This window comes from Bombina bombina, chromosome 3, assembly GCF_027579735.1.
Source record: "Bombina bombina isolate aBomBom1 chromosome 3, aBomBom1.pri, whole genome shotgun sequence".
NCBI lineage: Eukaryota > Metazoa > Chordata > Amphibia > Anura > Bombinatoridae > Bombina > Bombina bombina.
In genome coordinates this window covers 720,219,257-720,246,128 of record NC_069501.1, presented here as the reverse complement: position 1 = coordinate 720,246,128, position 26,872 = coordinate 720,219,257, and the positions used below count along the sequence as shown (strand labels likewise).

At 38.7% G+C, this 26,872-nt stretch overlaps 1 protein-coding gene across 1 annotated transcript; it reads right to left on the bottom strand.

The window, feature by feature from the left end:
* Positions 1–445: 445 nt before the first annotated feature.
* On the bottom strand, positions 446–2,826 carry LOC128652492 (splicing factor 3A subunit 2-like). The gene is made up of 3 exons (XM_053705429.1): positions 2,343–2,826; positions 745–1,818; positions 446–700 (listed from the first exon to the last, which is right to left on the bottom strand). Exons 1-3 carry the CDS (start codon positions 2,824–2,826, stop codon positions 546–548), a joined length of 1,713 nt encoding a protein of 570 aa, XP_053561404.1. The 3' UTR covers positions 446–545.
* Between the last annotated feature and the right edge of the window lie 24,046 nt (positions 2,827–26,872).

Below are 26,872 nucleotides of genomic sequence, written 5' to 3'. Positions count from 1 at the left end.
AGCAGGCCCAGTTTGCTCCATAGCAGAAAATCAAAAGGAACCCCCACTAGGTATGAAAAAAGTGAGGACACCCTACAATAAGCCCTTCCTCTTTGGAAAAGTGAGAAAAGGAGCCTCCCGTAGAACACATAAATTGCAGGCCCCCGCTATACTAAAGCGTAACGCTGCCCAACCTTGCACACACTGATCTGCCTAAGTAGATATGGACTATGTCCCCCCTGTGCCTAAGTAAAATGTCTTACCTCCTCCTGAGGTCTAAAAGACATTGTGGTCCAGGCCTTAATGGAAGCTGTGCACCATCCCTCTCTCTAGATGCTGTGAGTAGGAAGGGGTGGGGATAAACACCACTTGTTTTACTGTTGTGGGATGATGGGTTAACACCCAGCACCCTACAGTAAAAGATGCCTTCCACATAAGAGCACTCCTGGTACTGTTTTTTTTTTTCTTTTTTTTTTCAATGGTCAAATATTTTATTGATTCCATATATAGCCTATAAAAAAACCCATAACTAATAGATGTATCCAAGAGATTTGAAACAAGTAGTATCAGTTGCCGGGAGGGGGTGGGGGAATATTGGTTGGTCCATCGCTGGGTAAAGGAGGTCTCATCATTGGTGGCATGGTTCCTGGTGGCATAGTTCCTGGTGGCATAACCCCTGGTGCTGGAGGTGGCACACCTGGAGCTGGTGGAGGGGGCACTCCTGGGGCAGGAGGCGGCGGCAAATCGGGAGTAGGGGGGGTACGCCTGGAGCAGGGGGAGGAGGTACACCAGGAGCAGGAGGAGGCGGCACACCTGGAGCAGGTGGTGGAGGCACCCCAGGAGTGGGTGGAGGAGGCACCCCAGGAGGTGGCATACGAGGAGGAGGAATACCAGGGGGAGGAACACCAGGGGGAGGCACTGCAGGGTTGGGAGGAGGTGGTGGAACTCCAGGCGGTGGCACACCTGGAGGAGGTAATGATGGAGGTGGTCCTGGAGGTGGTGCCCCAGGTGGAGGCACAACAGGGGAAGGTGGAAGCTGGGGAGGAGGAACAGTGGGAGCAGATGCTCCAGGAGGAATGGGAGACAGAGGCATTCCTCCTGGAGGAGGGGGCATATTGTCTGGTGGACGAGGTGGCATCCCATTCATCATAGGTGGAGGTTGAGGGCGTTTAACAACAGTAGTGGTTGCTGGTGTGGTGACAACAGTTGGAGGCTTCTCCATCTTAAAGTGGAACTGCAAAAAGAACTGTTTTGTTTCTTTGTTCCAGTGTGTCCAGAACTTCCCTTCCACTTTGTCAATTTCTCTGCTTGGAACCTTAAAGGCAATTGTCTCATAGGGTTCTGCGGCCATGAGTAAGTACTGCCAGCGCCGGTCTGTGGGTTCAATCCTCTGTTCGTATGCAGACATAAAGCGGTGCCTGGGAAGGACATTTTCTGCAATCTCTGGATAGTCAATCTGGAACAATAAAGATTGCTGCCCTGACTCAGAATCCCTCTGCTTTGTTACTTTGTAACCAGGTCGACCAATCTTTACAAACCTTTTTACTTCAACCTTCACCTTCTCAGGAGCTGGCTGTGCTGGAGCTTCCTTCGCCTCCTTTGCTGCTTGGCGAGCCAAGGTGGTCTGGTGTTTTTTCCCTTGTGTGTGCGCCAAGTAACTTCCCTCATTATTATGTAAAGTGAGACATAGTTTGCACTCATAAGAGCCCAAGTGATTCTTCATAAAATAGGGATCCTTGTTAATGTCAATAGTCTCTAATGCTAATTGCCTGAGACGTTCCCTTCTGTCCCTGTTGCGAATATTCTTATTCAATACACTTGTAATACATTCTTCAATTTCTAAAATGTATAAATCTTCGTGAAAAAAAAAAAATTCTCCTTAAAAAGAGGGAGAGAGAGGGGAAAAAAAAATTGTTTCTCCTTAAAAAGAGGGAGAGAGAAGGAGAAAAAAAAATTGTTTCTCTTTAAAAAGAGGGAGAGAGAAGGAGAAAAATAAAATAAAATATATATTTATAAATCAACAAATCAAGGACTCTCATTAATCTAAACTCATTGTTTTGATTCATTCTCTAAGAACAATTGTGCGGCTTCAGGGGTTTCAAACACATAGGAATTTGGCCCAGACTTAATTCTAAGTTTAGCAGGACAAAGTAAAGAGAAAAATCTCTTTTCTTGCACTAGTTGGGAGCAGATAGGGGAGAATTTTCTCCTTTTAAGTGAAGTCTCTGCTGAAAAGTCCTGAAATATCAGGATCCTAGCTCCATTGAATTGTAGGGGTTTTTGCTTTCTAAATGCTTGGATAAGTTCATTCTTTCCTTGATAATTAAGAAACATGTCAATCACTGGGCGCAATCTCTTTATGCCTTGATCCATCCCCTCTTGTTCTCTGCCTAATCTATGCACTCTTTCCACAGTAAACAATGACTTTTGTTGTTGAATCTCCATAAGGTTTGGGAGAGTTTCCTCCACAAACTTCTTTAGATCCTGAGATTTCACCGTTTCAGGCAACCCAATTATTCGCAGGTTATTACGCCTTGCTCTATTTTCAGTATCTTCCATTTTGTTTGTAAGAATTTTATTTTGTGAGAGTACAGCTTCCAGCTTTGCACTCAGTACATTTTGACTCTCCTCAAAGTCTGAGATCCTTTGTTCCAAATAATTTATTCTCTCATTTTGGGCTCTTATTTCCCCCATGATGGTATCCAATCGTACATTTAATTCTTCAATCTTAGGTATAATCAGTGCAGATACCTGCTCCTCAGGTATTTTCTCTTCCACGCAAGATTTGTTAGGAGAGGTTATTGATTTGTTAATTTTCTTGTCTGTGGCCTTTAACTTAGGTGACATTTTCTGTTGTATAAGATATTTATCCATTAATTAATGCTGGGTGCGTTTAAATATATCATTCAATAGCATTCTGGAGTAATTGTGGCATTTAATCCAAAGCCAATAGAGAGAAAAAAAAAGAGCAAATTTCCCCCACCACGCTTTTACACTTTTAGGCCACAGACTTTTACCTCTCTAACTTTGACTAAATAAGTCCCCTGCCTTTAAGCGCCCTTTTATTATGCCATTTATTTGCCGTTTGTAATATTCTCGGGGTTGCATATATAGCCAGTGCAGGATAAAAAACAAACAATTAACTTTTTTAATTCCCTTTTCTCTCTTTTCCTCTTTTTTTTTTTTAGCAGTTAAAATGTATTTTTATGAGCGAGGGAGAGAGGCAGATTTTGTAATGGGGTAAACTTCACAGTATACAAATGTGTTCCAACAGTTACCAAAGATAACTATAACGTTAGCACCCCAGCCTAAGGCTCATTACCTCTCTCCATGTGTCCAAGGCCCATACAGTCCTACCATCCGGGGGTGAGTGCCTCCTTGTATGAGGCTAGTATGCAGTCCAAGTTCCTCCTCCAGCTCCTCCAACTCCTAGTCCCTGCTTTTAGGTCAGGGCTCCTACTCCCAGCACGCCCCTAGAACCTTTGCGTGCTTTGTGATTGCAGCTGGTCCACCTCCTCTGCCGGCGTTTCTCAAAGGCACCGTTGCTGGTCTGGATCAATCCTCCCGGTATCCAACCACCAGTAAGCCTTCCTTATTCAGGGCTGGAGACACGGCCTGATATCCGCCGTTATTTCGCCTCCTCACTTCCTTAGGAGCACCGCCGGCTCACTTGTGCAGCTCTGCGCTGCGCCTTGCCATGCTGCGTGATGACGTCACCCTTGCACGGCCCCCCCACTCCTGGTACTGTTACCCCCGCTTCCTCTACGCACAGGCTTGATATCATGTGACCAGAGTGCATAGTTACCGGAGACAGTGAAGATTTAAAGTGGTATAGCCTCTGAAACAAATCACAGTCTGTAACTTACTGGCAAATATGATTACACATAGACCCCCATGTGTTTAAAACTGCAGACACTGTATGTGCACAAACTTACAACTGTGCACAAACTGCCAACATATGTGAAAAAAGTTTCCTCACTATGGGCATATAGCATAGGCTGGAGTTGTTACCTTAAGTGTAATTGCGAAGTACCTTCAAAAGTAGAATGTGCTGAAGCATACTCCTGGTAAGTTGTTTTGTACTTCCCCCTGTCCACCGTGCTCTGATATCTGAAAGAAAAGATGAGAAATGGACCTTGAAATCCTATATTATAACTAACAGCAGAAGGATCCTAGTAGAGAAGAATGACCACCTGGCCATAACAGAGGAGGCTTTGGAAATACTTCACTAAAAATATTTATTTTGCACCAGCCATCTATTCCATACCTTGTCTTCTGGGATCTCTCCACTGAGGGTCATTTAGAATGAGTATTCACTTGTGTTAAACACCTCACTCCTTGCCCTCTCCTTGACGAGGAGGGAAATTGAAGTAGGAGGGATATTTGGAGCTCTGGTAGGGTGTCTTTGCCTCCTCTTAGTGGCCAGGTGATGTAATCTCCAAGAGTAAGGACTTTTGGATTCTCATTACCATTAGTAAGAAATAGCCCTGTAAATGTGTCTTTAAGTATCAAAAATTTGGATTGCAATCAGAAAAGCAGGACTAGCAAACATTAAGTATAGTGCTGCTGATAAACAATAAAAATACCTTATTGTGATCACATTAACATAAAAAATAACTCATTTGCAGCAGTTATGCTTAGCAAATGATAGGTTGTGATCAACCCCTTAAAAGGGACAGTAAAGTCAAAAATAAACTTTCATGATTCATATAGAGCATGCAATTTTAAACAATTTTCTATTTTATGTTATCAAATGTTCTTTGTTCTTTTGTTGAAGAGCATGCCTATTGACATATCTCGGCAAGTTCTTAATTTTAGCCAATCAGATGGCTGGCCACACACACCACATTGACCAATCATCATTTGGGCGCATTCTGTATAGACTAGGGAAACACCATTGAGTCCCTGTCTTATGCACTAGTGCTTACATCACATCCGCCTGAGCGGGTATCCATGGAAACTAGACAGCGATCGATACTATCATATTCCGGTGATATTACTCCTACGAATTAAACATATAGGCATCATGGTAGTTGTAGTCCATTTACCATTAGGACACAGACCAATCGGATGTAACATACAACACAAGCCTCCCAAAATATGGTTACGATTGCCTAACAAGACTACACTGACGTAGCTTGTTTATATAGGTACATCCGAAAATTTGTACATGATCGGCTAAAGATAAAATTTAGAAAATTGCACTATCACCTACTTGTAGAATACCATGTGGTTACTGAGCCCTATTTAAGGGGAACTAAGACACAGTCAGAGTACACAAGCCTGAGGAAACGGGGTTACACCCGAGAAACGCGTCGCTTTCTATCTCTGTTTGGTATAGAAGATTTGATTTTAACACACCCAGCTGTAATTTGTTACATTGCTGGTATTTTTATTTTGTACAATAATAAATATCAGTTTTACTATTTACAAAGACTGGTGTGTGTGTATCAATCTCCTCCCAAGTAACCCAAGGGCTGTTTTAGCCTTTCTCCCCTTCTTCAACTCTTAGGAAGCCATCCAGGCAAGGTTTGTCGTTCTGGAGATCCACTGTTTCAGGACACCACGACTCCTTTGCACAGCCAGCTGGTTTGCTGATTGAATACCAGCCTGCTCCTAATAGGCACAAGAGAGTGCCTTTACGTTTTTATTCATCCTAGAAGACTCATCATTTTTGGAGTGAAGACCGAGAGCTGCCTTTTCCTCACACGGACTTTTGTAGGACTATCTCCATATACCACTACTAGTGCCACGTGTATATATATATCCATTTGTAAACATTTTATACATATAATTTTTTTATTCCTGCATATTTACATTTTTTATATCTTTTAATTTGTATTTGGTGTTATATAATGCACGTATAACACCTGGGTAATTTTTACCACTGTTGTATAGCGCCTCCTATAGGTGATCTGTGTTATTTGTAATACAGATTTTCCGGTTTATATAGTTATGCTTATAATTAGCAAATGATAGGTTGTGATCAACCCCTTAAAAGGGACAGTAAAGTCAAAAATAAACTTTCATGATTCATATAGAGCATGCAATTTTAAACAATTTTCTATTTTATGTTATCAAATGTTCTTTGTTCTTTTGTTGAAGAGCATGCCTATTGACATATCTCGGCAAGTTCTTAATTTTAGCCAATCAGATGGCTGGCCACACACACCACATTGACCAATCATCATTTGGGCGCATTCTGTATAGACTAGGGAAACACCATTGAGTCCCTGTCTTATGCACTAGTGCTTACATCACATCCGCCTGAGCGGGTATCCATGGAAACTAGACAGCGATCGATACTATCATATTCCGGTGATATTACTCCTACGAATTAAACATATAAGCATCATGGTAGTTGTAGTCCATTTACCATTAGGACACAGACCAATCGGATGTAACATACAACACAAGCCTCCCAAAATATGGTTACGATTGCCTAACAAGACTACACTGACGTAGCTTGTTTATATAGGTACATCCGAAAATTTGTACATGATCGGCTAAAGATAAAATTTAGAAAATTGCACTATCACCTACTTGTAGAATACCATTCTTAGGGAAATAGGAGAAAAATTATAATTGGGCTCTTAATTAATAACACTAGTATAATCATTGCAACAAGTGGGTGTGTGGGGAAAGGAAGGGTTCTATTGGTTTATGTGAAGGAAGGGGAGTGTTTATTGAAAACATGTGGTTACTGAGCCCTATTTAAGGGGAACTAAGACACAGTCAGAGTACACAAGCCTGAGGAAACGGGGTTACACCCGAGAAACGCGTCGCTTTCTATCTCTGTTTGGTATAGAAGATTTGATTTTAACACACCCAGCTGTAATTTGTTACATTGCTGGTATTTTTATTTTGCACAATAATAAATATCAGTTTTACTATTTACAAAGACTGGTGTGTGTGTATCAATCTCCTCCCAAGTAACCCAAGGGCTGTTTTAGCCTTTCTCCCCTTCTTCAACTCTTAGGAAGCCATCCAGGCAAGGTTTGTCGTTCTGGAGATCCACTGTTTCAGGACACCACGACTCCTTTGCACAGCCAGCTAGTTTGCTGTTTGAATACCAGCCTGCTCCTAATAGGCACAAGAGAGTGCCTTTACGTTTTTATTCATCCTAGAAGACTCATCATTTTTGGAGTGAAGACCGAGAGCTGCCTTTTCCTCACACGGACTTTTGTAGGACTATCTCCATATACCACTACTAGTGCCACGTGTATATATATATCCATTTGTAAACATTTTATACATATAATTTTTTTATTCCTGCATATTTACATTTTTTATATCTTTTAATTTGTATTTGGTGTTATATAATGCACGTATAACACCTGGGTAATTTTTACCACTGTTGTATAGCGCCTCCTATAGGTGATCTGTGTTATTTGTAATACAGATTTTCCGGTTTATATAGTTATGCTTATAATTAGCAAATGATAGGTTGTGATCAACCCCTTAAAAGGGACAGTAAAGTCAAAAATAAACTTTCATGATTCATATAGAGCATGCAATTTTAAACAATTTTCTATTTTATGTTATCAAATGTTCTTTGTTCTTTTGTTGAAGAGCATGCCTAGGTAGGCTTAGGAACAGCAATGCACTACTGGGAGCTAACTGATGATTGGTGGCTAAACATATATGACTCTTGTTATAGGCTAATTTGTGTAGCGAGACATGTCCTAGTGATTTTTGATTCATCAGCAGTCTCAGACAATATACCTGTCTGATGTGTGAAAGACAGCAAGCCCATATTGTTTTTTGCAACAAATATTAAACACATTCACATCTGACGAGAGCTGCATGTATAACAACAAACTTCATATGTTGCATCAAATCTTTACTTGATTCCAAACAGCAGCAAAGAAACCAAACAAAAACTTTGTATAACATCACTTAGTTTTTCAAGAGCTACCTCAGAAACACTTAGATTACAAGTTATGCGCTAAACTGGGTGCATAAATAATGCAAAAAAATGTGCGGTAACGCACTCTCCATAGCGCTGCCATTACAAGTTACTGAAAAACCTTCTTTTGTTGTGCGATATTCTGCATTAAGCTCCATACCGTGCAAAACCCAAGCCCGGTATATATATATGCAGCCACCAATCAGCAGCTAGAACCTAGGTTCTTTGCTGCTGCTGAGCTTACCAATACTTGACACCAGTGTCGTTATTTTAGTATTGTATAATATTGATTTTATATATATTCCTATCCCACACATTGATTTGTTTATAAATAAATATATATTTTTTGGAAATCTTAACTGTTAGCGCTGCCCAATTTTTTCTTTTTGAGAGGAATAAACCACCATGTAAAAGCTAGGAAAGCCTCGTCCACAATAAGATGGGAAGTAAGGTCAAAGCCAGAATACACCTTTCCGCAAATAAAAATATGCCACGCTAAGGCCTAGATTTGGAGTTTGGCGGTAGCCGTGAAAACCAGCGTTAGAGGCTCCTAACGCTGGTTTTAGGCTACCGCCGGTATTTGGAGTCATTAAAAAAAGGGTCTAACGCTCACTTTTCAGCCGCGACTTTTCCATACCGCAGATCCCCTTACGTCAATTGCGTATCCTATCTTTTCAATGGGATCTTTCTAACTCCGGTATTTAGAGTCGTGTCTGAAGTGAGCGTTAGAATTCTAACGACAAAACTCCAGCCGCAGAAAAAAGTCAGTAGTTAAGAGCTTTCTTGGCTAACGCCGGTTCATAAAGCTCTTAACTACTGTGCTCTAAAGTACACTAACACCCATAAACTACCTATGTACCCCTAAACCGAGGCCCCCCCACATCGCCGCCACTCGATTAAATTTTTTTAACCCCTAATCTGCCGACCGCCACCTACGTTATACTTATGTACCCCTAATCTGCTGCCCCTAACACCGCCGACCCCTATATTATATTTATTAACCCCTAACCTGCCCCCCACAACGTCGCAGACACCTACCTACACTTATTAACCCCTAATCTGCCGTCCGCACGCCGCCGCCAGCTACATTATAGCTATGTACCCCTAATCTGCTGCCCCTAACACCGCCGACCCCTATATTATATTTATTAACCCCTAATCTGCCGCCCTCAACATCGCCTCCACCTGCCTACACTTATTAACCCCTAATCTGCCGACCGGACCGCACCGCTATTATAATAAAGTTATTAACCCCTAATCCGCCTCACTAACCCTATAATAAATAGTATTAACCCCTAATCTGCCCTCCCTAACATCGCCGACACCTAACTTCAAACATTAACCCCTAATCTGCCGACCGGAGCTCACCGCTATTCTAATAAATGTATTAACCCCTAAAGCTAAGTCTAACCCTAACACTAACACCTCCCTAACTTAAATATAATTTTAATCTAACGAAATTAATTAACTCTTATTAAATAAATTATTCCTATTTAAAGCTAAATACTTACCTGTAAAATAAATCCTAATATAGCTACAATATAAATTATAATTATATTATAGCTATTTTAGGATTTATATTTATTTTACAGGTAACTTTGTATTTATTTTAACCAGGTACAATAGCTATTAAATAGTTAAGAACTATTTAATAGCTACCTAGTTAAAATAATTACAAAATTACCTGTAAAATAAATCCTAACCTAAGTTACAATTAAACCTAACACTACACTATCAATAAATTAATTAAATAAAATGCCTACAATTACCTACAATTAAACCTAACACTACACTATCAATAAATTAATTAAATACAATACCTACAAATAACTACAATGAAATAAACTAACTAAAGTACAAAAAATAAAAAAGAACTAAGTTACAAACATAAGAAAAATATTACAACAATTTTAAACTAATTACACCTACTCTAAGCCCCCTAATAAAATAACAAAGCCCCCCAAAATAAAAAAATGCCCTACCCTATTCTAAATTACTAAAGTTCAAAGCTCTTTTACCTTACCAGCCCTGAACAGGGCCCTTTGCGGGGCATGCTCCAAGAAGTTCAGCTCTTTTGCCTGTAAAACAAAACATACACTACCTTCCCCAACATTACAACCCACCACCCACATACCCCTAATCTAACCCAAACCCCGCTTAAATAAACCTAACACTAAGCCCCTGAAGATCTTCCTACCTTATCTTCACCATACCAGGTTCACCGATCGATCCAGAAGAGCTCCTCCAATGTCCTGATCCAAGCCCAAGCGGGGGGCTGAAGAGGTCCATGATCCGGCTGAAGTCGTCATCCAAGCGGGAGCTGAAGAGGTCCATGATCCGGATGAAGTCTTCATCCAAGCGGGAGCTGAAGAAGTCCATGATCCGGATGAAGTCTTCTATCAACGGCATCTTCAATCTTCTTTCTTCGGGAGCCATCATCTTCCATCCGACGCGGAACATCCTCTTCTCCCGACGCCTACTAGCCGAATGACGGTTCCTTTAAATGACGTCATCCAAGATGGCGTCCCTCGAATTCCGATTGGCTGATAGGATTCTATCAGCCAATCAGAATTAAGGTAGGAATATTCTGATTGGCTGATGGAATCAGCCAATCAGAATCAAGTTCAATCCGATTGGCTGATCCAATCAGCCAATCAGATTGAGCTTGCATTCTATTGGCTGATCGGAACAGCCAATAGAATGCAAGCTCAATCTAATTGGCTGATTGGATCAGCCAATCGGATTGAACTTGATTCTGATTGGCTGATTCCATCAGCCAATCAGAATATTCCTACCTTAATTCCGATTGGCTGATAGAATCCTATCAGCCAATCGGAATTCGAGGGACACCATCTTGGATGACGTCATTCGGCTAGTAGGCGTCGGGAGAAGAGGATGTTCCGCGTCGGATGGAAGATGATGGCTCCCGAAGAAAGAAGATTGAAGATGCCGTTGATAGAAGACTTCATCCGAATCATGGACCTCTTCAGCTCCTGCTTGGATGAAGACTTCATCCGGATCATGGACCTCTTCAGCTCTCGCTTGGATGATGACTTCAGCCGGATCATGGACCTCTTCAGCCCCCCGCTTGGGCTTGGATCAGGACATCGGAGGAGCTCTTCTGGATCGATTGGTGAACCTGGTATGGTGAAGATAAGGTAGGAAGATCTTCAGGGGCTTAGTGTTAGGTTTATTTAAGGGGGGTTTGGGTTAGATTAGGGGTATGTGGGTGGTGGGTTGTAATGTTGGGGGGGTATTGTATGGTTTTTTTTACAGGCAAAAGAGCTGAACTTCTTGGGGCATGCCCCGCAAAGGGCCCTGTTCAGGGCTGGTAAGGTAAAAGAGCTTTGAACTTTAGTAATTTAGAATAGGGTAGGGCATTTTTTTATTTTGGGGGGCTTTGTTATTTTATTAGGGGGCTTAGAGTAGGTGTAATTAGTTTAAAATTGTTGTAATATTTTTCTTAGGTTTGTAAATATTTTTTTATTTTTTGTAACTTAGTTCTTTTTTATTTTTTGTACTTTAGTTAGTTTATTTCATTGTAGTTATTTGTAGGTATTGTATTTAATTAATTTATTGATAGTGTAGTGTTAGGTTTAATTGTAGGTAATTGTAGGTATTTTATTTAATTAATTTATTGATAGTGTAGTGTTAGGTTTAATTGTAACTTAGGTTAGGATTTATTTTACAGGTAATTTTGTAATTATTTTAACTAGGTAGCTATTAAATAGTTCTTAACTATTTAATAGCTATTGTACCTGGTTAAAATAAATACAAAGTTACCTGTAAAATAAATATAAATCCTAAATTAGCTATAATATAATTATAATTTATATTGTAGCTATATTAGGATTTATTTTACAGGTAAGTATTTAGCTTTAAATAGGAATAATTTATTTAATAAGAGTTAATTAATTTCGTTAGATTAAAATTATATTTAAGTTAGGGAGGTGTTAGTGTTAGGGTTAGACTTAGCTTTAGGGGTTAATACATTTATTAGAATAGCGGTGAGCTCCGGTCGGCAGATTAGGGGTTAATAATTGAAGTCAGGTGTCGGCGATGTTAGGGAGGGCAGATTAGGGGTTAATACTATTTATTATAGGGTTAGTGAGGCGGATTAGGGGTTAATAACTTTATAATAATAGCGGTGCGGTCCGGTCGGCAGATTAGGGGTTAATAAGTGTAGGCAGGTGGAGGCGACGTTGTGGGGGGCAGATTAGGGGTTAATAAATATCATATAGGGGTCGGCGGTGTTAGGGGCAGCAGATTAGGGGTACATAGGGATAATGTAAGTAGCGACGGTTTACGGAGCGGCAGATTAGGGGTTAATAATAATATGCAGGGGTCAGTGATTGCGGGGGCGGCAGAATAGGGGTTAATAAGTGTAAGGTTAGGGGTGTTTAGACTCGGGGTACATGTTAGAGTGTTAGGTGCAGACGTAGGAAGTGTTTCCCCATAGGAAACAATGGGGCTGCGTTAGGAGCTGAACGCGGCTTTTTTGCAGGTGTTAGGTTTTTTTCCAGCTCAAACAGCCCCATTGTTTCCTTTGGGGGAATCGTGCACGAGCACGTTTTTGAGGCTGGCCGCGCCCGTAAGCAACTCTGGTATCGAGAGTTGCAGTTGCGTTAAATATGCTCTACGCTCCTTTTTTGGAGCCTAACGCAGCCATTCTGTGGACTCTCAATACCAGAGTTATTTTAAAGGTGCGGCCAGAAAAAAGCCAGCGTTAGATACGTGGGTCGTTACCGACAAAACTCTAAATCTAGCCGTAAGTAAGTAAATATAGAAATATTCAGACTATATAAATGGATTAGTCTTAGCTCCAAAAGTATGTTACTATCATCTAGCACGCCTGAAAAACATATGCAGTAGATTATGAAAATAATCATAATCTACTACATATAAAATTAGGCTAAACCTTGAGCTGCTGAGTTTCAAAACTCAATACTAGAGTCTGTCTACATGGATACATGGATAACACTATGAACCTCCACTAGAGTGTTCATAGAGAGGATATTAATTGACATCAAAGTATGCATAATAGCTCTAGAGTGAACACACAACACATATTAATACAGTATGGCTTAACCTTAAGGAAATAAGCAACACCAGAGTGCATACGCATAGAGAATAAGCAGCAATACACACATAAATGCCTCACAAATATAAATACCATGCAAATAATGCAGATTATAATGGGGTTAATCTGAAAATTCCCCCCATAATAAGTGGGTATATATAAACACCCGATGTCAAAGGCCGGGATGAGTCCCCTAAGATTGTTAAAGATTTCACCTCATGAGGGATCTGCAAGGGACAAAGTAAAATTCATCTGCTATCCTAAATTTGTGCCATTTAGAGCCCTTTGAGACAGCGTGCCTAGAGAAGCAGAGATCATGGACTTCCTAACTAGTACCTCTGTTATACAGCTTGAGAAACCTCCAATTCTATGATGCACTTTCATAGTTAAGTTGTCTCGATTTTCTGAGACCTAGTCCCCACTCAGGAAGGCTGGTCATCCCTCCCAGAGTAGCTAACAGTGACAAGCTGAAATTGAGCTGCATTGCATGTCCATCAGGCTGAGAACCCTCTTCGCTACATACAACCACAACCACTAATCTCTGCCCAGTGGTGACCACGCTCGGCTCCGATTCACCCACCTGCGGATCTAAGGTAGGAAGGGTATCGTCAGGCAGCCCCCACTTAGGAGCTGCTTTTATTTTCTCTGTTAAAGAAATTTCAGAGCCCCAATCATGTAGGACATGTTTCTGTTCAGGGATCTATTTAATACCCACCTGCAAGTTTAATACAAGCACCCGAGTAAGCTTGCTTAGTAAAATGAGTATATTATTGATCCTCTCACATATCTTCTCTTCAAAGTCTAAAAAGGACCTTCATAGCAGCATAGATCCCTCAATGTTCATGTAAAGCGTTAAATGTATTTCCCCAAAAGATAAGGCAGACAGACAATAATAGGAAATATCAACAATCACAGCCTCTAAAATGTGCAGGCTCTTGAAAATAAATTAGAACAGCCCAAATGTGACCGTTGAACATGGATCACCGAGGGGGGAATGTTAGTGGTCTCAGCGATCTAGATCAGGGTCCTGTATTCATAAATACATCAATCTTGGTATCAGTCTGCTCAGCAGTGTGTAAAAACAAAGTTTATACTTGCCTGATAAACTAATTCCTTTCATGGTGGGGAGAGTCCACGATCCGTTACATATGGGATTACATTCCTACCACTAGGAGGAGGCAAGTTTCCCAAACCCCAAAAAGCCCTATAAAACCCCTCCTACCTCACATATACCTTAGTCTAACGTATAGCCAAGTAGTGAGGTTAAAAAAAGCAGGGGAAAATTATCTTTTCAAAGGAATAGTCTAGTCAAAATTAAACTTTCATGATTGATTTAGACAGAGCATGCAATTTTAAGCAACTTTCTAATTTACTCCTATTATCAATTTTTCTTTTCTCTCTAGGAATTGAAAAAACTGCTTTTTTCCACTGAGAAATTAAATCCACAACCCAAATGAAAAAAATCTCTTATAATAAACTAAAAAAAAACAGCCATAATCAGCAAACTGAGTCAACTGCCTAAAGGACCTATCTACCAAAGGCTGCTTCAGAGAAAGCAAAAAGGTATGCAAAAAAGACCAAGTGGTGGCTGCCTTGCAAATTTGATCAACTGAAGCCTCATTCTTGAAAACCTAAAACGAAGTAGCAACTGACCTAGTAGAATGAGCCATAATCAGTGACAGAGGCAGACCCACCTCCAAATAAGCCTTGTGAATTAGAAGTTTCAATCAAGAGGCTAAAGAAATAGCAGAAGCCTTCTGATCTTTCTTAGGGCCAGAAAAAGGAACAAACAGACTAGAGGTTTCTGAAAACCTTAGTAGAATTTACATAATATTTCAATGCTCTAACAACATCCAAAAAATACAAAGATCTTTCAGAAGCATTCTTAGGATCAGGACACAAAGAGGGAATAACAATGTCCCTACTAATATTATTGTGTGAGGAAACCACTTATGCAAATAATTTAATGTAGTCCGCAAAACAGCCTTATTTTGATGGAATATCAGAAAAGCAGAATCACAAGAGAGAGCAGACAATACAAAAACTCTTCTAGCAGAAGAGAAGGTTAAGAGAGACAATACTTTCCAATAAAATAGTCTAATGTTGGATACATGTATAGGCTCAAAAGGAAAAGCCTGCAAAACCCTTTAACACTAGGTTAAGACTCCTAGAAGGAGAAATAAATAAGGATAAATCAGACCAGGGCTTGAACAAAACAAGTAATATCAGGGAGATTAGTATTCTTAAGAGAGAGAAAAAGAAAGAGCAGATATCTGCTCTGTCAGGTAATTGGCAGATAAATCATTATTGAAATCATCCTACAAAACTGAAGAATCCAAGGGATTCTAAAAGAATGTCAGGGAAATTATGATCTATATCCTTGTATGATTTCCAAACTTTGTGATAAATTTTCTTGATACAAGTTTTCTGAAAAACCTCTGTCTCAGAACTAAGAGTTCAATGTCCATGCAAAATCCTGTAACGCCACGCTGGGGCAATCAGGATTACAAATTACTTTTCTAGTCTTATCTTGAAAATCACTCTGGAAAAAGGAACCAGATGAGAAAACAGATAAGCAGGTTGAAATTACCAAGAAACTACTAGAGCATCCACTACCTCTTCTTGAGGATCCCTGGGCTTCATAAAGTAACTGGGAAGTTTGATGTTCAAATAAGAGGCCCTCAGATCTATTTCTGTTAGGACCCAATATCCACAATCGGAACACATCCTAATGAAGAGACCACGCCCCTGAGTTTAGAGACTGACTAAGAAAGTCTGCCTTACAGTGTTCACTCTTGAGATGTGAATCATAAGATTTAGGAAAGAATTGACTTCTGCCCAAGAGAGAATCCGAGACACCTCCATCAGGGGTAGGGAACTGTGAGTTCCCCCTTGTTGTTTGACAGAAGTTAACCTTGTGACATTGTTTGTCTGGAAGTGGAGATAAAACTCCCTTACTAACAGAAGCCAAGCATGAATGGTCCTTAAAATTGCGTGGAGGTCTATAATATTGATTGGCAACCCCAAACAGCTCTCCTGAAAATTTGTGTCTGTAGATCAGTGTCTGTAGATCAGGTAGGACGAGTAAAAAGCCTCCTGAATAGTAAATTGATGATTCAGCCACTAAGTCAGAGACTTAAGTTTGTATTGGAATCCAAAAAAATCTTTTGAGATAGCTGGGTATAAACCTTGTGTCATTGACACAGCATATAAGGTTGAAGGGGTCTAATGTGAAATTAAGCAAATTACATTTATGAGACCTAGTACTTCTACTCACATAGCCACTGGAGGGAGTGGAAGAGACTGAAGATTCATATAGGTTAATGCAATGTTGTTCTGTTTGTTTGTGTTAAAGGAAAGGACTGAGCTAGTATCTAGATATCATTCAGGTAATGAATGTGTGTGTTGAAATCACTGCAATATCCTGAGCTATGTTATAGACAAAAGGTTTCCCAGAACTTTGATACTATTAATTTTCAGATACTAACCAGGCCTGGCCTGCTTAACCTCTGATATCAGAAGGGATCAGGTGTATTCGGGGCAGTGTGGTGGTAGGAGTTGTAGCTAGACCATATGGGAAGAGCAACAAACTGATAAGGTTCTTCCAGAAAATAAATCCCATAAATTAATGTTTCAAATAAATTGTATTAGGAAGGTAAGCATCATTTAATCTAATAGGGACATAAACTGACCTTGCTTAAGGTAGAATAGTTCGGAATGTTTCATTCTGAAAGATGGAATTCTTACAAACTGTTTAGAGCAGTGTTTTTTTCAACCAGTGTGCCGTGGCACACTAGTGTGCCGTGAGAGATCCTCAGGTGTGCCGCGGCAGACTGACAACAATGTGACATATTTTTTAAATTTTGCTTGGTTTTTTTTCTGAGCCTTTTTTTTATTTTAAGTGAGATAATGACTGATGGGGGGACTTTTCCCAAAGTGGGGGTGTCCCTCTTTCAAATTTTGAAATATTGGGAGGTATGTGACAGGCTCATCAGGCATCATTTACAACCATGACATATTGACATTCATTCACAGACAATCATTATGATTGTTTGTGAATGAATGCCAATATGTCATGTATAGTTTGTAGGAGGCATGGCATGACAGTACAGTACAGTGTGTGTGTGTATGTATGTATATTTGTGTATATATATATATATATATATATATATATATATATATATATATATATATATATATATATATATATATATATATACACACACACACACACACTGTATTAAGCTACAATGTGTTATTTTGTAAAATTTTGGGATGGTGGTGTGCTGCAGGATTTTTTAATGTAAAAAAGTGTGCCACGGCAAAAAAAAGGTTGAAAATCACTGGTTTAGAGTACAAGATCCAACATTGGTCTAAAGGTGTCTTCCTTCTTTGGAATAAATGAAGAGATTTGATTAAAATCCCATTCCCTGTTCTTGCATTGAATTGGAATAATTATTCCCACATTTCAACAGCGGCCAAGATTGAAGGGCCCTGAATTTTGAAACAGTTTGAAGAGATTTTTTTAATGTATAGAAAAAAAAACTCTTTTCGAGGCCTTGTTCTTAAATCAATGCAGTATTCTTAAAGAATAATGTTTTGAACCAAGAGATGTGGGACGGGCTGAACCCAAGCCTTCTGTTAAAAACTGCCCCCTAGCAGGATTGCTGGATTACTCAGAGTAGGAGTGATATTTAAATGCTGGAAGTATTGGAGCATATGTGCGTATGCTACTGAAATAGTAGTTTTGGAGGTGGGAACCGACTTTTTATCCTTTTTGGACTTGTTTCAATGAGCATTAGATCCCTCAAGTAAATCATAGGAACTTTGCTTTAAACAAAGGAGTCAGTTGTCTGTTCTTTATATCTTCAGTAATAGTAGAGATCTCTTTATTTGAAAGGAAAGAGACAATAATCTAGATTTTATACACCATGTTAAACATTCCAGGATGTAAGCCACAGGGCCCTCCTCGTAAGAATAGCTATAGACATGCTTTTGACATATATTTTTAAAATATCAGATACAGCATCACAAATAAAATAATTTGTACTCAGAAGCAAACTTAAAGGGATACCGAACCCAATTTTTTTCTTTCATGATACAGATAGAGCATGCAATTTTAAGCAACTTTCTAATTTACTTCTACTATGGTTTTTCTTCATTCTTATGCTATCTTTATTTAAAAAGCAGGAATTTAAAGCTTAGGAGCCGGCCCATTTTAGATTCAGCACCCTGGATAGTGCTTGCTTATTGATAACTACCTTTAGCAAACCAATAAACAAGCATAACCCAGAACCAAAAATGGGCTGGCTCTTAAGCCTTACATTCCTGCTTAAAAGGGCGCTTCCACAGCTGAGGAGGAGTAAATATCAACGTTTTTCTAAACAATTTTAAATAAATCCAAAACACTTCTGTCCACTTATGTTCACTAAAAAAGTTTTTTATATTTTAAAAGGTATTGAGCATAAAGAACATACATAGAAAAAAAATATATATTAAAATTTTAAAAAGCAGTTTCAATATATCAACAACAATGTAATAGCAACGTTTATAGCAACAGTTTTAACAAACCATAGCAATATATCAACAGCAATGTAATAGCAGCATTTATAGCAATAATGTATCTGTGTTAGTCTAAACAGCACAGCTGTGTCAGTTTATACAGCACTAATTATACAGAAAAAAATAAACCTTTTATGTTCACTAAAAAAGTTTTTTATATTTCTAAAGGTATTAAGCATAAAGAACATTCATAGAAAAAAATCTATTCAAATTTTAAAAAGCAGTTGCAGTATATCAACAACAATGTAATAGCAGTGTTTGTAGCAATATCTCAACAACAATAAAATAGCAGCATTTGTAGCAGCAATGTATCTGCATTAGTCTAAATAGCACAATTGTGTCAGTTTATACAGCACTAATTGTGCAGCAAAAAATAAACCTTTTATGTTTACTAGAACATTTATCTATTTCAAAAGGTATTAAGCAAAGAAAAACAATCGGCTAGATTACAAGTTTTTGACGGTAATGGTGTGCGGTGTTAACAAGCATTTTTTTCTCACCGATCACTTAAGACAACGCTGGTATTACAGGTTTTACTAAAACCGGTGTTAGCCACAAAAAAGTGAGCGGAGAGCAAAATTTAGCTCCACACCTCACCTCAATACCAGCGCTGCTTAAGTTAGCGGTGAGCTGGCTAAACGTGCTTGTGCACGATTTCCCCATAGGAATCAATGGGGCAGATTCGTCTGAAAAAAAACCTAACACCTGCAAAAAAGGAGCATTCAGCTCCTAACGCAGCCCCATTGATTCCTATGGGGAAACACATTTTATGTCTACACCTAACACCCTAACATGAACCCAAGTCTAAACACCCCTAATCTTACACTTATTAACCCCTAATCTGCCACCCCTGACATCGTCGCCACCTGCATAATATTATTAACCCCTAATCTGCCGCTTCGGACACCGCCGCCACCTACATTATACTTCTGAACCCCTAATCTGTCGCCCCCAACATCGCCGACACCTACATTATAGTTATTAACCCCTATTCTGCCGCCCCAATGTCGTCGCAACCTACCTACAATTATTAACCCCTAATCTGCCGCCCCCAACGTCGCCGCCACTATAATAAAGTTATTAACCCCCAAATCTAAGTCTAACCCTAACCCCCCTAACTTAAATATAATTTAAATACATCTAAATAAAATTAATAGTATTAAATAAATTATTCCTATTTAAAACTAAATACTTACCTATAAAATAAACCCTAAGATAGCTACAATATAACTAATAATTACATTGTAGCTATCTCAGGGTTTATTTTTATTTTACAGGCAACTTTGTATTTATTTTAACTAGGTACAATAGTTATTAAATAGTTATTAACTATTTAATAACTTCCTACTTAAAATAAATACAAATATACCTGTAAAATAAAACCTAACCTAAGTTATAATTACACCTAACACTACACTATAATTAAATAAATTACCTAAATTAACTACAATTAATTACAATTAAATTTAAAAAAACTAAATTACGAAAAAAACAACACTAAATTATAGAAAATAATAAAATAATTAAAAAAAAATTAAACTAATTACACCTAATCTAATCCCCCTAATAAAATAAAAGAGCCGCCAAAATAAAAAAAAATCCTTAAAAGGGCTTTTTGCGGGGCATTGCCCCAAAGTAATCACCTCTTTTACCTGTAAAAAAAAATACAATACCCCACCAACATTACAACTCACCACCCACACACCCAACCCTACTCTAAAACCCACCCAATCCCCCCTTAATAAAACCAAACACTACCCCCTTTAAGATCACCCTATCTTGAGACATCTTCATCCTATCGGGGGGAGAAGAGGTCCTCCAGAAGGCCAGAAGTCTTCATCTAGGCGGCATCTTCTATCTTCATCCATCCGGAGCGGGTCCATCTTCAAGACATCCGACGTGGAGCATCCTCTTCGTTTGATAGCGACTGGAACAATGACGGGTCCTTTAAATGACGTCATCCAAGATGGCGTCCCTTCAATTCCGATTGGCTGATAGAATTCTATCAGCCAATCTGAATTAAGGGTAGAAAAAATCCTATTGGCTGATCCAATTAGCCAATAGGATTGAGCTTGCATTCTATTGGCTGTTCCAATAAGCCAATAGTATGCAAGCTCAATCCTATTGGCTGTTCTAATCAGCCAATAGGATTGAACTTCAATCCTATTGGCTGATTGGATCAGCCAATAGGATTTTTTCTACCTTAATTCCGATTAGCTGAGGCGGGAGTGCTGCGGTTTAGGGGTCAATATATTTATTAAAGTGGCGGGATGTCCGGTCGGCAGATTAGGAGTTAAAAATTTTAGTTAAGTGTTTGCGATGTGGGGAGGGGGGGGCTCGGTTTAGGGGTTAATAGGTAGTTTATGGGTGTTAGTGTACTTTTTAGCACTTTAGTTAAGAGTTTTATGTTACGGCGTTAGCCCATAAAACTCTTAACTACTGACTTTTATAGAAGTCTTGACAGGAGAGGGTGTACCGCTCCCTTTTTCCAAGACTCGTAATACCGGAGTTAGGAAAATCCCATTGAAAAGATAGGATACGCAATTGACGTAAGGGGATTTGCGGCATGCTCGAATCGCGGAAAAAAAGTGGACGGTACACCTGTACCTGCCAGACTCGTAATACCAGCGGGCGTTAAAAAGCAGCGTTGGGACCTCTCAGCGCTGCTTTTTAAAGCTAACGCAAAACTCGTAATCTAGCAGATTATGTTTTAAAAAAACAGGGACGTCTCCCTTTAGATTTGCTAGCGTTAAAAAAAAAATATACCACCTTAATAAAAACCGGTTTTACCACCTTAAATTCAAAAGAGCCTTATTACTCATAGGTATTTGTATTTTTAGTCTTTTTAGACAAAACAATATAAATGTGTGTTTGCCTTGATAAGTCTGTTAAAAAGTTGGTTTGGAAAGCTGCTGAGATTGTCACACTAGGGACTGAACGGCAACGTTTCTGGGAACTGATATTCTAAAGTCAATAAAAGACTTATCAAGGTAAACACACATTTATACAGTTTTGTCTAAAAAGACTTAAAAATACAAATACCTATGAGTAATAAGGCTCTTTTGAATTTAAGGTGGTAAAACCGGTTTTTATTAAGGTGGTATATTTTTAACGCTAGCAAAGGGGGACGTTCCTGTTTTTTAAAACATTGTTTTTCTTTGCTTAATACCTTTTGAAATATATAAATGTTCTAGTAAACATAAAAGGTTTATTTTTTTGCTGCATAATTAGTGCTGTATAAACGGACACAATTGTGCTATTTAGATTAATACAAATACATTGCTGCTATAAATGCTGCTATTTTATTGTTGTTGAGATATTGCTAAGGTTTGCTAAAACTGTTGCTACAAACACTGCTATTACATTGCTGTTGATATACTGCAACTGTTGTTAAATTTGAATATATATTTTTTTCTATACTTTTTTCTATACATAAAATATGAAATTATCTTTATAGTCAGAAGTGTTTTAGATTTATTTAAAATTGTTTAGAAAAACTTTGATATTTACTCCTTGTCAGCTGTGGAAGCGCCCTTTTTCATTCTCTAAAGCAAGGGGTTTAAAGGCCCATAATAGTTGAAAAAATTACATGCTCTAATTCATTCGAGCATGTAATTTTAAGACTATCAGCCCTGCACTACTGTTTGTTTAACCCCCCAAAAAGAAGTTAAAACACAAAGTAGAAATACTGCCTGGACCTGCAGGGCACTTCTGGTCCCGAGTAGAAACCAATGTTGATCCAATCAGCAGTACATGTCAGCGCTGCTGATTAGATTAGTGGCAGTTCTCGATCAGGACCAGCAGTCGCTAATTATTTTTACTTTACTATATAGCAGTCATTTAGTTGTAAAGTAAATAAAATTTAGTTTAAAAATATTGCTGAATATCATTACAAAATCCAATGTGGTTAAAGATGCGCATCCGGACTTCAGAAACCGTGAGGAGATCTTCTGGGGTTAGTGTTAGTTTTTTTTTGTGTGTGTTTTTTTTTTTTTTTTTTTTTTTTTTAGATTAGGGTTTGGGAAATTTGTAAAAGAGCTAAATACCCTTTTAAGGGCAATGCCCATGCAAATGCCGCTTTAGGGGCAATGGGTAGCTTAGGTTTTTTTTAGTTAGGTTTTTTATTTTGAGAGGTTGGTTGGGTGGTGGGTTTTATTGTTGAGGGGGACTTTGTATTTTTTTTTACAGGTAAAATAGCTGATTTCTTTAGGGAAATGCCCTACAAAAGGCCCTTTTAAGGGCTATTAGTAGTTTATTGTAAGCTAGGAGGTGTTTTTATTTTGGGGGGCTTTTTTATTTTTATAGGGCTACTAGATTAGGTGTAATTGTTTTTATTTTTGATAATTTCGTTTATATTTATTGTAATCTTAGTGTTTTTTATTTTTAGTGATTTTAGTGTTTATGTTTATTATTTTTGGTAAACTTAGATTTTTGTATTTTTTTTCGTAGTGTTAGGTTTTTTAAATTTGTAATTTAGATATTTTAATTGGTAGTTTTTATTTTATTTTATTAGAATAGTAAGGTTAGGTTAATTTATAGTTTAATGTTAGTTTTTTTTTTATTTCACAGGTAAGTTTTTTTTTATTTAAATAGTTATATTGTAATTTTAATTTAAAGTTAGGGGGGTGTTAGGTTTAGGGGTTAATAGTTTAATTTAGTGTTTTGCGATGTGGGGGGCTGGCAACTTAGGGGTTAATAAGTTTATTTAGTGGCAGCGATGTCGGGGAGCGGCGGAATAGGGGTTCATAACTTTTAATAGTGGTAGCAATGTCGGGGAGCAGCGGAATAGGGGAAAATGCAAGTCAGTTCTGTTCAATCACTTATTAAGAAGTGGAAAATGTGGGGATCTCTTAATACCAAGCCAGGTCCGGTAGACTATGAAAGATTTCAGCTACAACTACCAGAAGAATTGATCGGGATACAAAGAAAAACCTACAGATAACCTTACGAGAAATACAGGCCTCTCTGGAAAAAGACAGTGTGGTTGTTTCAAGGAGCACAATACAACAATACTTGAACAAAAATTAGCTGTACTAATGTCACAAAAAAGCCCGGTTACAATATGCCTGACAACACCTTGATACGCCTCACAGCTTCTGGCACACTATAATTTGGAGTGATGAGACTAAAATAGAGATTTATGTTCACAACCATAAGCGCTATGTTTGGAGAGGGCTCAAGGCCTATAGTGAAAAGAATACCATCCCCACTGTGAAGCATGATAGTGGCTCACTGAAGTTTTTTTGGGGGGGTGAGCTCTAAAGGCACGGGGAAACTTGTGAAAATTGAAGGCAAGATGAATGCATCATGTTATCAGAAAATACTGGCATACAATTTGCATTCTTCTGTATGAAAGCTGCATATGGGACGCTCTTGGACTTTCCAGCACGGCAATGACTCTAAGTAGAAGGCCAAGTTAAACTTCCAGTGGTTACAGCAGAAAAAGGTGAAGGTTCTGAAGTGGCCATCACAGTATCCTGAGCATAATATCATCGAGCCACTCGGGGGAAATCTTAAACGTGAACGTGCGGTTCATGCAAGACGACCAAAAACGTTGCATGACCTGGAGGCATTTTGCCAAGACAAACTAACATCTGTACCACCTGCAAGAATTTGGGGCCTCATAGACAACTATTACAAAAGACTGCACTGAGTGGTCTCAGATACCATATATACTCTTACTGAGCCATAAACAGTTTCTGCAGCTTTTATTAGTGGCATCGATGTCGGGGGCAGCAGATTAGGGGTTAATAACTTTATTATAGTGGGGACGATGTCGGGGAGAGGCGGAATAGGGGTTAATAACTTTATCATAGTGGCGGCGATATCGGGAGCGGCAGATTAGGGGTTAATTACTTTATTTAGGTGGCGGCAATGTTGGGGGTAGCAAATTAGGGGTGTTTAGACCTGGGGTTTATGTTAGGGTGTTAGGTTTAAATGTAACTTTTTTTTCCCCCATAGACATCAATGTGGTTGCGTTACGGCGATCGCCATTCAGCACTTCAGGTGTTTTGTTTCTAACAATCTCTCCCCATTGATGTCTATGGGGAAAGCCTGCACAAGCACGTCAAAGAAGCCCTTGGATTTTGTGCGGTATGGAGCTCAACGCCGCCATATCGCACGCACAAGGAGACTTTTCTGAAACTCGTAATGGCAGCGCTATGGGGGGTGAAATAATGCAACTTTTGTTGCATTCGTTTCACACCCTGTATATTGCGAAACTCTTAAAGGCAAGGTAAAGTTTGCAACGTTTTAAAAGTTGTTTAGTTTTCTATTTAGCCTTGCAATGCAGTCGCTAAGTCCTTTGACATAATTGCGGTGTTATTTTCATGATATTCATTAAAAGATATTAGTACCGTTTATTGTTGAACTCCTCCCCGCTGCTACTTCCTATTTCTTTCATGTAATTAGCAAGAGTCCATGAGCTAGTGACGTATGGGATATACATTCCTACCAAGAGGGGCAAAGTTTCCCAAACCTTAAAATGCCTATAAATACACCCCTCACCACACCCACAAATCAGTTTTACAAACTTTGCCTCCTATGGAGGTGGTGAAGTAAGTTTGTGCTAGATTCTACGTTGATATGCGCTCCGCAGCAGGTTGGAGCCCGGTTTTCCTCTCAGCGTGCAGTGAATGTCAGAGGGATGTGAAGAGAGTATTGCCTATTTGAATGCAGTGATCTCCTTCTACGGGGTCTATTTCATAGGTTCTCTGTTATCGGTCGTAGAGATTCATCTCTTACCTCCCTTTTCAGATCGACGATATACTCTTATATATATACCATTACCTCTGCTGATTTTCGTTTCAGTACTGGTTTGGCTTTCTACAACATGTAGATGAGTGTCCTGGGGTAAGTAAGTAAGCTTATTTTCTGTGACACTCTAAGCTATGGTTAGGCACTTTTTTATAAAGTTCTAAATATATGTATTCAAACATTTATTTGCCTTGACTCAGGATGTTCAACATTCCTTATTTTCAGACAGTCAGTTTCATATTTGGGATAATGCATTTGAATCAATCATTTTTTCTTACCTTAAAAAATTTGACTTTTTCCCTGTGGGCTGTTAGGCTCGCGGGGGCTGAAAATGCTTCATTTTATTGCGTCATTCTTGGCGCAGACTTTTTTGGCGCAATTTTTTTTTTCTGTTTCCGGCGTCATACGTGTCGCCGGAAGTTGCGTCATTTTTTGACGTTTTTTTTCGTCAAAAGTGTCGGCGTTCCGGATGTGGCGTCATTTTTTGCGCCAAAAGCATTTAGGCGCCAAATAATGTGGGCGTCTTATTTGGCGCTAAAAAATATGGGCGTCATTTTTGTCTCCCCATAATTTAAGTCTCATTATTTATTGCTTCTGGTTGCTAGAAGCTTGTTCACTGGCATTTTTTTCCCATTCCTGAAACTGTCATTTAAGGAATTTGATCAATTTTGCTTTATATGTTGTTTTTTCTATTACATATTGCAAGATGTTCCACGTTGCAACTGAGTCAGAAGATACTTCAGGAAAATCGCTGCCCGGTGCTGGAGCTACCAAGCTAAGTGTATCTGCTATAAACTTTTGGTATCTGTTTCTCCAGCTGTTGTTTGTATTGCATGTCATGACAAACTTATTAATGCAGATAAAATTTCCTTTAGTACTGTTACATTACCTGTTGCTGTTCCGTCAACATCTAATTTTCAGAGTGTTCCTGATAACATAAGAGATTTTATTTTTAAATCCATTAAGAAGGCTATGTCTGTTATTTCTCCTTCTAGTATACATAAAAGTCTTTTAAAACTTCTCTTTTTTCAGATGAATTTTTAAATGAACATCATCATTCTGATACTGATAATGGTTCTTCTGGTTCAGAGGTTTCTGTCTCAGAGGTTGATGCTGATAAATCTTCGTATTTGTTCAAGATGGAATTTATTCGTTCTTTACTTAAAGAAGTATTAATTGCATTAGAAATAGAGGATTCTGGTCCTCTTGATACTAAATCTAAACGTTTAAATAAGGTTTTTAAATCTCCTGTAGTTATTCCAGAAGTGTTTTCTCTCCCTGATGCTATTTCTGAAGTAATTTCCAGGGAATGGAATAATTTGGGTAATTCATTTACTCCTTCTAAAACGTTTTAAGCAATTATATCCTGTGCCATCTGACAGATTAGAGTTTTTTGGGACAAAATCCCTAAGGTTAATGGGGCTGTCTCTACTCCTGCTATATTTTTAGCGGATGTTGCTGCAGCTTCAACTTTTTGGTTAGAAGCTTTAGCGCAACAAGTAACAGATCATAATTTTATAGCATTATTATTATTCTATAACATGCTAATAATTTTATTTGTGATACCATCTTTTGATATCATTAGA